Source organism: Lepidochelys olivacea (genome assembly GCF_965140295.1).
Source record: "Lepidochelys olivacea isolate rLepOli2 genome assembly, chromosome: 9".
Classification (NCBI taxonomy): domain Eukaryota; kingdom Metazoa; phylum Chordata; order Testudines; family Cheloniidae; genus Lepidochelys; species Lepidochelys olivacea.
The window spans coordinates 1,688,605-1,702,682 of NC_140419.1; the positions used below are offsets into that span (position 1 = coordinate 1,688,605).

At 59.0% G+C, this 14,078-nt stretch overlaps 1 protein-coding gene across 1 annotated transcript; it reads left to right on the plus strand.

The window, feature by feature from the left end:
• The first annotated feature begins 464 nt into the window (after positions 1-464).
• LRRC15 (leucine rich repeat containing 15) lies at positions 465-8,918 on the plus strand. Its single transcript, XM_084638270.1, has 2 exons — positions 465-837; positions 5,323-8,918. Exon 2 carries the CDS (start codon positions 5,328-5,330, stop codon positions 7,110-7,112), a length of 1,785 nt encoding a protein of 594 aa, XP_084494396.1. The 5' UTR covers positions 465-837; positions 5,323-5,327; the 3' UTR covers positions 7,113-8,918.
• The last annotated feature ends 5,160 nt before the right edge of the window (positions 8,919-14,078 follow it).

Consider the following 14,078-nt stretch of genomic DNA (forward strand, 5'->3'; position numbering starts at 1 on the left):
GCCCAGGAGCCGCCTGAGGGGCCCCGCTGCGGGGGGCTGGCCTGGAGAAGCAGTGCGCCCTCGGCTCTGTGCTGCTGCTCGGTAAGTGACCAGCTGTTTCTCCTCCCTCTGTCACGGGGGGGATGGAGCTGTCCCCCAGTGGGGCGCATGCTGTGTCAAAGCCGCCGATGGGGAGGGGCAGCGCTGACGGGGGGTTGCAGCTGGGAGGCAGCAGCCCTGGGCTCTGTTCCCTGCTGTATCCCTGTGTGACCTTGGGCAAGACACTTAATTTCCCCGTGCCTCAGTGTCCCCATCTGAGAATTGCAGCCCCCTCCCTCTGTACAGCGTGCTGAGGTCAGCGGGGAAAGGCGCTGTCTGAGCAGCTTGAGACTCTGGTAATCATCAGCCTAGCTCCCGCTCTTCCCAGGTCTGTAGGCTGGTCCCGCATATCACTGGAGGGTTGTCTGTGATCTGTTGGGGGGGGGAGCTCTCCTCCTGTGACCAGGACCTGTGATCTAGGCGACATCTCTGCTGTTGTAACATCCAGTTCTCGGGGCTCGCTGCTTCCCTCCAGACAAAAGCATCAGGACTCTCAAGGATTAAAATATAGGGTTACATGACAGCTCTTGAGACAAACGTTCCGCTCGTTTTGGGAACATCAGGAGGGAAATAGTCCCAAGGTTTTTCTATTCCAATGATTTCTCTAGCCTCTGACACTGCCCCTTTGCTGATTCATTGATTTGGATGGTTTAAATACTGGGAGGGGACACGGCACTCTGCTCACACAGCAGCACTGTGCTTTCTGCTGCTTAACATCTCCCTGGCTCTGCAAGGTCTGAGCAGCAAGACACAGGGCTGGTAAGTTTTTTTAATTTATTTTGTTGAGAGCTCTCACTCGAGGCTCAGTGCGGCTCTTCAGGGACAGGGCTGAGGGACATCAGTGTGTTCATCCAACCCTCCAGTTCTTTTAGCAACTCTGAGGGTTTGCCTGGCAAGGGTTTGTTCTTACCCAGCAGACCAGTTCTAGAGAATTATTGTGAGATCAGAAATATTTAGATAAGAGGAGTAAAAATCAAAGCATCATAAATAATAATCCATAAAGAATGGGTGAAAAGAAAAAGCCAAGTAAAAGTTTCAGAAGGGTTGATTGTTAAAGGGAAACAGGGTGTGTGTGTGTGGGTGTGTGTGGGTGTGTAATATTCAGGCACTTCATTTGTGCAGTGGTAAGTTCTTGTCCTGACCAAGACAAAGGAATATAATAGTTTTCAGCTGGTTTTAATTAACTGGTGCTTGAATTTTTCAAGTTCTCTTTAAAGGGTGTGACACGAAGAGACCGTTTGATGTGCAGAGTGCTCGGTTAAGTTTATAAGCTGCTTGAGGTAAACAAAATTGTTCTCAGATGCAAACTGTTTCCATCTGTAAACCAAAAAAATGTGATGGCTTTTTAGGGATTTTTTCCCTCTTGCAAGCAAATATTTTCCCTGGCAGCGACACAGAGAGTCCAGTTAGCGAGTCCTCCCTGCTCCACTTTGGGACGCTCACCCAGCACTTAGGCAGGTAAAGGGGGTGTCAGTTTGAGTTACTGGAGTCAGGGGTCAGAGCTCCTGGGAAGCTGCCAAGGGCTGGTGATTGAGTCCTGGGCAGCAGGAGAGGGGAGCAAACAGCGAGTTTCCATTTCTGCCCTGTGTGGACCAGCGCCACTAAGTCGAGTTCTGAACTGATGGGGGCTGGATGGGGCTGTGATAGCATCGGGGCCGTGGCTCTGTTCCAGCGACGGGTGGGCCAGTGGAGGTGAAGGTCACAAGCTCAGAGTGGGAGGCTAGGGGCTCGGGATGGATGCTGGGGCTCTGCAGTGCTCCCCGTGGCTGAGAACGGTCGGGCTCCAAAGGGCGTCTGTCTCCTCCCGCACCCTCCCACCCAGGTGTGGTGGGCCGGGCTGCTGCGAGCCTCACGCAGACACCTCCTGCCCCTGGGGCAGGGTTTGCCGGGGGTCTCTGGACCCACGTAAAGAGCCAGGAGTCCGGGCGTGCGAGAGAAGTGCAAAGCGGCACCATGATTACCCCAGTGCTCACACCCGTGCGCGGCCCATACCCTGGCACCACGCCATCGTGCCAGGCCTTCGAGAAACAGTCTCCACCGGGCTGCCTGTGCTCCAAGTGCCCCCCTCCCCAGGAGCGGGGGCTGAGCGTAGGCTCCGTCTCTGCCTGGCCGCACATTGCCGGGAGGAGGCTGCCTTTGATTACTTGACTCTCTCTCCAGCGGTTTCGGAGAGGCCGGCCAGCCTCTGCTGTCCGGCTGCAGGCTCCTCAGCGCACCACAGCCCGGGGGAGCTGCTGTCCCCTAGGGAGCCACGGCTGCCCGCCCCTCTCCAGAATGCCAGCTTTAGGCCTGTCTCACGGGCGTGGCTCTTTGGGAATGGGCTCCAGGGCCACAACCCGCCGCATCTGATCCGCGCTCCGGGGCTGGCCGCTAGATCTAGAACAGACAGAACCGAGATGGCAGCTCTCAGCTGTGGATGGCCTTTCTGGAGCCGCTGAACCAGTGTTGGGGCCTGGGTGCTGGGACCCCGTGTGTCTGTGGGAGGTGGGGGGTTGTGCCCTCCTGGGCATGCGTCTGCCAGTTTGGGCTCACTGCTCAGCCCCTCTGCGGGGGCGGGGGGCACAGTATGGTGCAGGAAGGGGCATGTCCTGCTCCTTGTGGGCTCAGAAGCCAGGTGCCCCCATTGTGTGTTTCATCCCCACCCGCCCTGCAAAGGCAGGATGGCCCCACAGCCCCATCTCCGCACTCCTCCCCAGGAAGGAGCCAGGCTGACCTTCAATACCAGGGTCCAGCCAGCACCGAGGCTTCCTCTCCAGCAAGGCCCGTGATGGCCTTCCCGGTGAACTCCCTCTGGCAGCCCTCAGTGCTGCTGCTGCGTCAGTCAGGTTTGGGGGCTCTGCAGATGGGGCAGGCATGTCCCCTGGGGACGGCCAAGCTCCTATGTATGTGCCCTGAGTAGTTGGCCTGCGAGCCAGACCCAGGCCCTATTCTGAGAATGGCTCTAGGACCCCTGTGCTCCCAGCCCCAAAGGGCAGAGTCCCAGAGCTGCCCTGCCTTTCGCTGGCCTGAACAAACCCAGGGAGATAGAAAAGGGGGCTGGCCCGGAGAGCATCCTGGCAATCCGTCAGCAGGCTCCCTCCCACAACCCAGGGACACCATCCACCTGGCCCACAGCACAAGCCGAAGAACTTGCACCAAGGCGTTTCCTTTGTCTCCCCAAAGGGCTAACCCTGAACAAAGAGATGCTTTCTGGGAACGTTAGCAACGGTTCCAAAGAGCCTGGCACTTAACATGAGTCACAACTCGCCCCGCCAGGACTGCACAGCGCCTGGAGGTTCCTGTCCTGGCATGCAGCGAAGCTGCAGTGAGTCTGTGAAAGCATCCCCTGGGCTCTGTGCACCCGGTGCAGTGAGCCAGTGGGGCTGACTGGCTCGCAGTGAATGTGCAGTGGCTGGAGTCATTGCAGTTACCGGGGCTTGTAAACAGGTCCAAAGCAGAGCCCAGGGTGTAATTATGCCTGCTCAGCAGCCCTGCAAACGCCAGGGCTCAGAGTTTCCAGTCATCAGTCTAACCACCTCCGTTTATTGCCATCAAGCACGCAGGCCTGGGGGTCTGTGCTCAGCACTGCTTCTCCCCAGCGGCAAGTGCCACAGAGATGCTGCTGTGGCAGAGGAAGCCGCAGGCTCATTCCAGTGGGGAACCGGCTGGACCGTGCAATTAACGCCGATTATTGTTGCACATGCAGCGGATATAATTAGTTCAGCTCCACTAACCGTTTGAAGATGGAGGGTGCTACCTAACTGCCCAGTTTTCTCGTTCGCAGCTTTGCTCACCTAATTGTCCTGGGGTTTGGCTGAATTTCTAAACCCTGAATGGATGCCAGGAACTGCTGGTTTGAGTTTTCCACTGGGTTCTGCTCTGGAGACTTTCCAAAGCTGGTTCCAGCTGGAACAGCTCGCGAATGCTGCTCTGCTGGAGCACAGGAAACCACGCTTGCAGCCCCTGGGGACAACGCAGGAGCAAAGCAATTTTCAGTTTTGTTGCAAAAAGTCTGTGAACGCTTCTAGTAGCTGTGGTGGGGTGCAGGGGCCGCCGGGCTGCGTGTGAGACACTGGTTGGCTTTGCTCCCAGTTTGTTCTAGCCTGCCCTTTGTTTGTCCAGGCTGACACTCAGAGATCCCGTTCCCATCCCTCGGTTGGGTGGGAGGTCTGTGCATCCTCAATGGGGTGGTCGAGCCCTCCAGCCTGAATCTTCTCCAGGGAGAGGGGCTGGCTCAGGGAAGGAACTGTAACTGGTTTTAGTAACGTGTACAAAATCTGTACCACAGAGCCAAGCTAGGATCTTCCGGCCCCATTTCCAGCCAGCTAGGCCCCTGGGCACTACATTTCTGAGAGTACAACTCCCACAGAGCAGCACTGATCGGTCCAGGTGCATCATGTGGATTTTATACTTCCTGTGGATGCATCGGTCATTGGCCACTGCCAGCAGCCCCAGGGCTAGATGGGCTATTGATCTGTGCCCAGGTGCCAGCTGCCATGTGTCTATTAGCATCTTCCCGTTGAACCCAGGGTGTGAATGTGTGTGCCCTGGTCCTTGCTGTGGGCGAGGGACTCCTGGCGTGTTGCCACCCTGGGAACGGGGAAACTGGCGCACCCTCGCCCCAAAGGCCCTGTTCCAGCTGGAGTGGTAGTGGGAGAACTCCCTGTCGCAGTGTCATCTGCCTCGGCGTCCCTGCGCACACGGGGAGGCGGGGGCAGGTCACGGGCGGGGCAGCTGGAGCCCAAAGATGTTAATAAGGGAAGTAGCGTGTTCTAATGGTTAGAACCAGGACTGGGGACCTGGTCTTTAACCCCACTGCTCCCACAAACCTGCTGGGCCCTTGTGCCAGTCACCTCCCCTCTCCACCCCTCAGGCCCCCCCGTGAAGTGGGGGTAACAAGGCCCACGTCTGTAAAGCCTGCAGACCCTGTGGCCACGTGCTCTATAGCTGCTAAGGGCTTATCACCCTTTGCTCGTATAAATGTGTCTCGGGGGCTCTGTGCATTTCACCCAGATGCCGGTTTCGTCTAATCTCACCCAGCCAGTGCAGGGCATCTCTGCTTGAATGCTAGTTTCCCAGCTGGTCACGGGTTTCCTTGGCCTGTTCTGTGTATTGTATGGTATGAAGCTGCTGCATCTCTTGTGCTGTAAGATCCACTCTCTGGTGAGGGGATTGATGGCACTAGGGACCTCCAGCCCGCCTGGCATTCTTGCAGCTGATGGGAAAGCGTGGCAGTTGAATGCTCTTTGTTTGTTTTGCTTCCAGGCCCCATGGAGCTGACAGGCTGGGTCCCGCTGCTCGTGGGGTTTCAAGTCCTTCGCTTGGCACTTGGTCAGTGTCCTGAAGAATGTCAGTGCTCCAAATCCGCCCAAGTGGAGTGCTCAGGACCAGTGATCACGCAACTTCCCAGCCCCATCCCCGCGAATGCCATGAGCCTGCAGATAATCAACACCCACATCGCTGAGCTGGGTGACGTTCCCTTTGGCAACGTCTCCATGCTGATTGCGCTGAGAATTGAGAAGAACGACCTGTCCCGGATCAGCCCCAGAGCCTTTCAGGGCCTGGCTGCCCTGCGCTACCTCAGCCTGTCCAGCAATAAGCTGCAAGAGCTGCCCGTGGAGCTCTTCCAAACCTTGGGGAAACTAGAATCTCTGCTGCTGTCAGGCAACCAGATCCTGCACATTCAGCCCTCCCACTTTGCCCAGCTCAGCAACCTCAAAGAGCTGCAGCTGCACGGAAACAACCTGCATTCCCTCCCGGAGGGGGTGTTCGACCGGCTGCCCAGCCTGACCAAGCTCAACCTGGCCAAGAACAGCATCACTGCCCTTCCGGCCAAGGCCTTGCGGCGGCTGCCGAGGCTGCAGGTGCTCAGGCTGTACGAGAACCAGCTCCGTGAGATCCCTGCGGGCGCCTTCGACAAGCTCCGGGAGCTGCAGGAGCTGGGGCTGCACCAGAACCAGATCAGGCGCCTGTCGGCCGGGCTCTTCACGCACAACGGCCAGCTGCAGAAGCTCTTCCTGTCCAACAACGTCATAGCAGCTCTGCCCCCGGGGGTCTTCCTGCACCTGCCCGAGCTCTCCAAGCTGACGCTCCATGGGAACGCGGTGCGAGACATCGCCCCTGGGGCGTTCGGGCCCATGCCCAAGCTGAGGGAGCTGTGGCTCTATGATAACCAGCTCACCACCCTGCCAGACTTCGTCTTCAGCAACCTCACCCACCTGCAGCTGCTGATTCTGAGCAGGAACCAGATCCGCTCCATCGCCCCCTTCGCCTTCCAGGGCCTGAGCGAACTCCTGGAGCTGTCCCTGCACACCAATGCTCTGCGCACCGTGGACGGGGCGCTCTTGCAGGGCCTGCCCAAGCTGCAGAACGTCTCCCTGCAGAACAACCGGCTGCGCGCCCTGCCGGGGGACCTGCTCCAGAATGCCACGGGGCTGCTGAGCCTCCAGCTGCAGAACAATTCCCTGGAGAGCCTCCCCGCCGGCCTCCTGGATCCTCTGGCCCAGCTGCGCCAGGTGAAGCTGCACGACAACCCCTGGCGCTGTGACGCCAGCATCCTGGCGCTGAAGAACTGGCTCCGGGTCAATCGGCTAAAGGTGGGGGACACCCCGCCCCTGTGTGCCCTGCCGCTCCTCGTTAGGGGTGCCCCAGTCGTATCGTTTGATGAGGGGCACTCCTCCCCAGGGACCCCTTCTGGGGCCCCGACGTACGGACCGAACCCCACCTCCTTCGGTCACCCAGAAACGTCGCCCTATGCCCATCCGTCCAACCAGGCTCCAGAGAAAGTGCCACCAACTCCCCTCGGCCCCTCGCTGGCCAACCAGCCAGGCGCAGGGACGGAGCGTGGGTCCCTGACCAGGCCACCGGCCATCCCTGGCGTCGCCCAGGAGAAGGGGCTGTGGGGCCTGACTCGCACTCAGAGCGGGGTGGTGGTGGCTGTCATCACGCTGGGCTGCCTGGCTGTGCTCTGCACGCTGGTGGGGCTGGTAGCATACAGCTGCCGGAAGAGGAGCCAGCTGGTCCTGATGCGGAGGAAGGGGCAGAACAAAGCGTAAGCTGAGCACCGTGAAGCTCTGTGCGGACTGTGTTGGCTCTGCAGAGCCCCCCGTGCCCCGCCCCCTCAGGGCAACGCAGGCGGGTGTGGGGCTGGGAGAGGGGGAGGATTTCAGTCCACACGCTACCAGCCGGGCCTTGCATCGAATATAGCGACTGAGGCTAAATCGCCTTCCTCACAAATTGACCCAAACCTCCTCACCCCGCCCTGTAGGCAGAGCCTGAGGCCTCTTGCCCCCACCGCATCACCCTTGCCCTCGGGGGTGCCCCCATGGGCCCAGCCTAGGCACACAGGAAGTAGCCCCCCCCGCCCCCATGGGCTCTCCGTGGCCTGCCGCCCCATGAGTGGCACAGCTCCCCCATGCGCTGTGTGGTGGGGTCAGCCTGGGGCCTTGGATGTAGGCGAGAGGCACCAAACGCTGGCTTCCTCCAGCAGCTCTGAGGCAGAGCCATGGGCGTGTGACGAGTTTGCTCAGTCAGTCCCTGGCCCTTCGTCCCTCTCACTGTCCCAGCTCCGTCACCTGCGAGGGTCCAGGGCTCTGCTGGGGAAGGGCCGGGGGCCTGACGCTCGGCCAGGACTCTGAGCTGCCCCCACCCCAGCGCCATGTGTGCAGGGATCCGCTGGCCATGGCCCTGCTGCCGGGACAGGTGGGCACGGGGTGCCCAGAGCTTTGCGGAGCGGGTGCGCGCGTGCGAGCTAGGCCCTGGCAGGTAGCGGGGTGCTCAGTCACGGCGGAAAGGGGAGTGCTGAGCGGGTGGCCCCGGAAGGCAGAAGGAGAAGGGCTGAAACCCTTCACCCTGCCCTTCTGGAGCCCAGCTCTCCGCCGCGCCTGGGACCAGGGCTGCTCCTGGTGGGGCCTGTCTCTAGGGCAAAGCGAGTCTGAGCGGCGTGAAGCCCTGAGTTGTGTGGGACCCCCCGGGTTCTGGGCCTCATTCCCCAACCCAGGCTGGGGGCAGTGGCTGAGGGGCACGGACCCTCTTGCCGAACCACTTTCCCTTTAAAATTTGCTAAGTTGAAATGGCCGCACACTGCCTCTGCTGGGGCTCGTGCCCAGCCGTGACACAGGTGTGTTGTGGCAGTGTGTGTCCGTGGGGGTGCCCCGTCCCCCCAGGCTCCCGCTCCCGTCAGCCCTGAGGCAGAGCTGGCCATAGAATCAGGCTCCAAACCCACGAGCAGCTTGCAGAACCAGTCAGCCCAATTTAGGCAAACAATTGTACTGCATGGAAACTCAGGAAAAACCGGGCCCAATCCAAACGCCTGGTGCCCTGGAAATGGTGCGGCCCGAGGTCTGGGCTGGATCGGTGCATGTCTGCCGCGCAATCAGCGGCGGGGCGCGTCCCTGTGCTCCCACACTGCATGCTGTTCATTATGGAGCATGGACCTTCCTGTTTTTTCACCTCTCACCACCCATAACTCTGACCCCCACAGCAGTGCCCAGTGTCTGCCTCTTCCCTGATCCCTATGGCACGACACCCTCCCCGCTGCCATCCCCCCATTTCCAGTATGGGCTGGAATCCCTCACTTATCACGGCTCGAGCCATCTCCCCACTCCGGAGCTGACCCCACTGCTCATCGTGCTGACCAGTATGGTCTCGTCGTTTCCTTGTGCTTCTCCATTGACCTGTCTGTACTCACCTGTTGTCTCTTGGCCAATACTTAGAATGTGAGCCCCGTGGGCCAGGGACCCTCTGTTTGCTCTGCATTTGTACAGCGCCTTGCACAATGGGTCCTGGCCCAGGGCTGGGGTTCCTAGGTGCTACAGCAATATGAAGAATAAGTGACAATAAATATCACTGACCCAATCAAACTCCCCTCTGTCTGCTCACTAACATCTCCTCCCACCCTCCAGACACCGGACTCTGAGAGCCGCCTGCCATGAGGCCCCAGGCAGCAGCATCTACCCCACCCTCTGAAGCACACGGTGACTGACCTGGCCTAATAGCTCCCTTGCTCTCATGGTCAGAGACTCCTCTGATGCACTCGGGAGAGTTGGTGGGGGGAGGAGAGGGGGCTTGGTGTAAACTGGTAAAACAAAACCTCCAGGCCCAGAAAGCAAGGGCCAGAGCGTGACCCTGGCGACGCTGGCTGTAAATCCAGGGTAACCCCGCGGACCTTACTGCACTCACTCCGGATTTACACCTGAGTCACTGAGGCCAGACTCTGCCCCGCCAGGCTGAAGGCTCTGACATGACTGTATCTGCAGTGGGCGTTTACTCCAACGCAATTGGGAGTGGCAAGAACCTCTGCCCAACCTGGGAAAGAGCCCAGGCTGATGGCTGGCGCTGCCCCAAGCCGGGGCTGGGCGTGACCTGTCAGCCAACGGCATAGCACCGTCAGCTGTGCTCCCTTTCCATGCCAAGCACGCCCCCACCTCCTCTGGCATGGCTTCTCCCCAGCCCCGGCCTGGCTCAGTCTCTCCCCCTCGTGCTCTGGCCGACCACTGTCAGCGTCCTCAAACCACAGCCCTTCGCCTGTGCTGTCATCCGCCCGCGTTGCTGGAGCTCCTCCTCGTGTTCACAGCGAGGGCTGAGTGTGCTGGCCCTGCTCTGGTCAGCTGGCATTAGGAGCACCTCATCCCTGCGTCCCGCATCCATGTAACTCTCACTTCCCAGTGCTGGTCTCTCCCCAGGGCGCCCCCGCCCGCCGAGTGTACTCATCACGGCCATCTTTGCCGCAGGCCGAGGGACACGCACGCGCCCCGGGGCGGGTTCCCTGCGTGGCTAACAAGAGTGCAGCCCCGTAGTGCACTGCGCGTAGCTGCCCAGGCTGGGGCCTGCTCTGCTGCAATTTGTCAAACAAAAGTCCCCTGGCCTGAGCAGTGATTTTTGTTTCGAAGCCAGATTCCCTCCCTCATTTTAGTTTCAAACCCTAATTATGGCTAAAATTCTGGCGGGGCAGGGGGGTTGGCTAACTGGAAAGCATTGGCAGTGAGCTGGGGGACATGGGTCAGGATTCCCCTCATTGCCCTCCTCCCAGGACAGGTGTGACGCTCTGCTAGGACACCCAGACCCGTAAGCCGCTGTGTTACCTTTGCCTCAGCAAGGGTGAGCTTTGCTGTGACTTAGCCTCTGCCACACCCGTCTGTCCACCCCTCCACCTCAGGACTCTGCCAGACTTAGCCTTCCTGGTAACACTCAGTGAACCCCGTTCCCGAGCTCCCCGGAGATGCCTCTCTGCAGAGTCCGGTCTCTCTGCCAGGAGACCCACAGAAATGACCCACGGCTGCTGTCTCCAGAGTAGCAGCCGTGTTAGTCTGTCTTCGCAAAAAGAAAAGGAGGACTTGTGGCACCTTAGAGACTAACCAATTTATTTGAGCATGAGCTTTCCTGAGCGACAGCTCACTTCCTCGGATGCATCGGATGTCTCCAGAGAGACAGTACACACACCAGCCTGTTTGGCTCCCTGCGGACTTTCTCGTTACTTCAAAAGAGCAGCATGGAGACGGCCGAGAGTACAACTAGTACGTTCCTTAGTAAAGCTCAGAGACTGACGTGATGATAAGCAGAGATCATAGAAAACAGCAAATGGTCACAAACAAAACCAAACAGGCCTTTCAGTGTCTGTCTGTCGCAAGCTACCATCTTCCCTCAACAGCTGCCTCGCTGCCATCAGGCCACCAGCATTTCCCGGCCCTGCATCCACCACTCCCGGGTGCTGTCCCCTAGGCGACTGGGGGTTCCCTCTCCGTCCTTTCAGCGTCCAGTGACACGTGGAGAGGTAGGCCCTTGATAACGGCTTCTCCCCTGCTGCTTGTGCAGGCTGCAGGCTGTGTCCCTCCCAGGCTGGTGAATTTGGTTCTCCAGGTGGCTTAATCGCAGTTTACCTTAGACGTAAATGTCCTTCCATTGTCTCTGCGCTCACTTTACCGGGGAGACGCAGGCAGATGAAACACCGTTCCTTTGTCTAGGACAGGCTGGTATACCCATTGCCTCCAAAACCTGCGTACAGAACACACTTCCAGCATACACACGCACACTTCGTTACACCCCGGCTGTGGAGACGGCATGCACTGACAGGCAGGCGTAGCATGTCACCAGGGGCGAGACGGTGCTTTGCTTGATACACTTTTAAGGTCCAGAAATCCTGTATCCAGTCAGGTGACTCAATTGCTTATCCCCTGGAGTGCTGAGCCCCGGTCTCTCCCTGCGGCGACTGGCCCCTGATTGGCACCCAGGCCAGCGGGGCGGCTGAGCCCCTGTGTGGCCCTATCACTGTGGCGGCCCGCTGGGAAAAGCGAGCCCAGCGGTGTCGCTATGGAGGTGCCGTGGCAGAGCGGACACCAGGCTGGATCCGCCTCCCCACCAGGGTCAGCAAGGCCTGCTGTGTCCAGCGGGCTTCAGCCCTGGGTGGGCAGACGGCATGCTCACCACTGTCCCATCCACAGGGGCTCTGCCGGCTGAGGCTGCGGGTGTGTGTGTGTGTGTGTTGGGGGGGGGTTCAGGTCACGTCCCAGCTGTCCTGGCCATCTTCGGGGTTGTGCTGGCTGCTTGCAGGCGCCCCCCTTCCCTTGTGCCACAGCAAACCCTACGTTCCTGGTGGCTGTCCTGCCCTGGCTCTGTGCCAGCAGGAGGCCACTGGCTGGAGGAGAGCATGCGTGGATGGTGCCTATTGGCGGCACTGAAATATAAAGGGCCAGATTCCCCCTCCACACACCCACCTCCTCCTTCTCACTCACACCCTGGTGTCCGTCAGGACTGACCCGCACTGGGGTCAGCACAGTTTTCTGGGGAGAAAAACTGGTGTAAGAGAGGGGGAATGTCTTTATTAAGCCTAACCAGGGACCCCACCACTGGGTTTGCTTGCCTTGAGGCTGACACAAGACTAGCCATGGGCACCCCTGGGAGCTCTAGGGCACTGACAGGGAGAGGGTGAACGTCCAGCCACGGAGGCCTGTAAAGAGCTCTGTAGCTCTGTATGGCCCAACTCCTGCTCACCTGGTGATTCCTGCCCCAGCACCTTCCTGTCAGGTTTTATTCAGAGGAACGCATTTGGCTGTGCGAAACCGCCTGCAAGCGTGTGAAAGCACACCGTGCCCGTTCGGTTCCGGTCCTGCCTGGTGTGTGCCACGCCCTCTGCTGTCGACACACTGAGTGGCCGTGTCACTCCCAGAGCGCGTGGGGCCTTAGCCCGCGCGTGCGAATAACCTGGCAGTTATTTTCTGGTCCTTCGACAAGCGTGCTGAACACACCGCGCCGGCCGCTGAGCGGCTGTGGCTCAGCGTAACCCCATGGCCACGGACAGCAACGGGGACACGCTGTGGTGCCCCAGCTGAGAACCTGCCGCAGCACCCTGACAGGTGGAGGAGGTGACTAGGGTGACAGGACTCAGGTGTGTGGGCTTGGCTGACCCGGGGCAGGACCTGGGCATTTCTAGCTCACGGGGAGCCAGTGCCATGGGATAGCTGTGGGGCGGGCCTGTCTGAAACGGGTCAGAGAACGCCATGCCAGCCCCGATGAAGAATCTCATCACCTTTTGCTTGCACCAGGGTCGTGCTGGAATAGTGCCCTCGACGTCAGCGGTGCTACGGCTGACTTGCAGCGGCGTGAGCGAGCGGGGACTCCCCGCACTGCTGCTCTCGGGCGCTTCGTTAGACCCGGGAACTGAACTGTTAGGCGTGTTATGGGGCAGCTGCGGGTTTCACCGCGGGGCAGAAAGTACATTGAGCCCAGCACAGCTGAGAGGAAGTGGTTGCTTCACGTTAACTCAGCTGACAAAGTGCTGAGTCTGGCTTTTCTTTTTCTGCTTCTACAGCAAGAGACGCTTCCGACCTTCCATGGCCCAGTCTCACCCCGCAGAGAGCAGGAGCTCAGAGGCACTTAAAACAACCCACCGCAGCCGGGGGCTTAGTCTGGCTTTAGAGAGCCAGTTGCTGATGTGACTATGACAGAAGTGACTGAAAACGATACGTTTCGTACAGTAGCAGCTCTGGGCATCCAGCCAGCCAGTGACACCTGTACAAGAACCCCCCCTTACCAGACGACGTCCTCAGGTATGCGACCATCTCCCCGCCAGCGACCCCCCAGATTTACTAAATACAACATCCAGCCCCCCTGCTAGCTTGGGCAACTGTTTTCTCTTGGCCCTTGAGGGGGGTCCTTTGAGCGAGGACTCACTGACAGGGCCTGGGGAACAGGGTGTCTCTCTGGCCATCTCACAGCGGGCCAAGATCTCTGCTCTCCCATGCCAAGCAAGCCTGGGGGCTGGATGTGAGGCTAGCCAGGGGCCCCAAGGGCTGCAGGAAGCAGTGCTGGCTGATCAGGAGATGGTGGTTGTCTGTCTGAACTCTGACAGCGTGCCCAGTCTGGCCCTGGGGACTGCACTCTGGAAGGGATGCCTTTCGGATGAGATAAAACCAAACCCTCAAACCCTTGTGGTTTATGAAGAATCCCGTGGAACTTTCTGCAAGATCATCAGTGTTAGTGCTAGATCCTGTCCAATTCCTAATGGCTAGGGACGGGGCTGAGCTGTGCGGTTTAATGTTGATGGGGCCGAGCTGTGCAGTTGTTTAAAAGGCCTTAACAGAGAAGTTGGGGAGTGGCCTGGATCTGAGCTTCCCCAAAGCGTGTGCGGGGTTGCAGTTTGCATCTGGATTTCTGTCTCTAAGGGGCACATTCTGCACCCCTCTCATTTCCCCTTTGGTAGCAACAGGAGAAGTTACTGGTCACTTCCTCCCCTAAAAGCTCTGGGCGGTGTTCTTGTGTCAAGCAGCTGCTGCATTCCACCCCAGTGGTGGCTGCTTTTCAGGCGTGGGTGAGAGACCCCTTTACTATGCAGGCAGTTTGTAAAAAGCTGTGAGATCCTCCTAAATGAAAGGTGCTCGATAAGCATCAGATTTTTATATTCTACCCACTTTGCTAGGTCCATTCTTGAGTGAGCTTCATTAAAGACAAGGGGGAATTTAAAAGCGTAGCTGATCGCACTCTAATATTTTTAGTGAGTGCTGATGCTGGGTGTTCCAGAAGCTGTC

Excerpts from the sequence above, each read along its gene's own strand:
- LRRC15 (XM_084638270.1), top strand. The coding sequence starts at position 5,328 with ATGGAGCTGACAGGCTGGGTCCCGCTGCTCGTGGGGTTTCAAGTCCTT.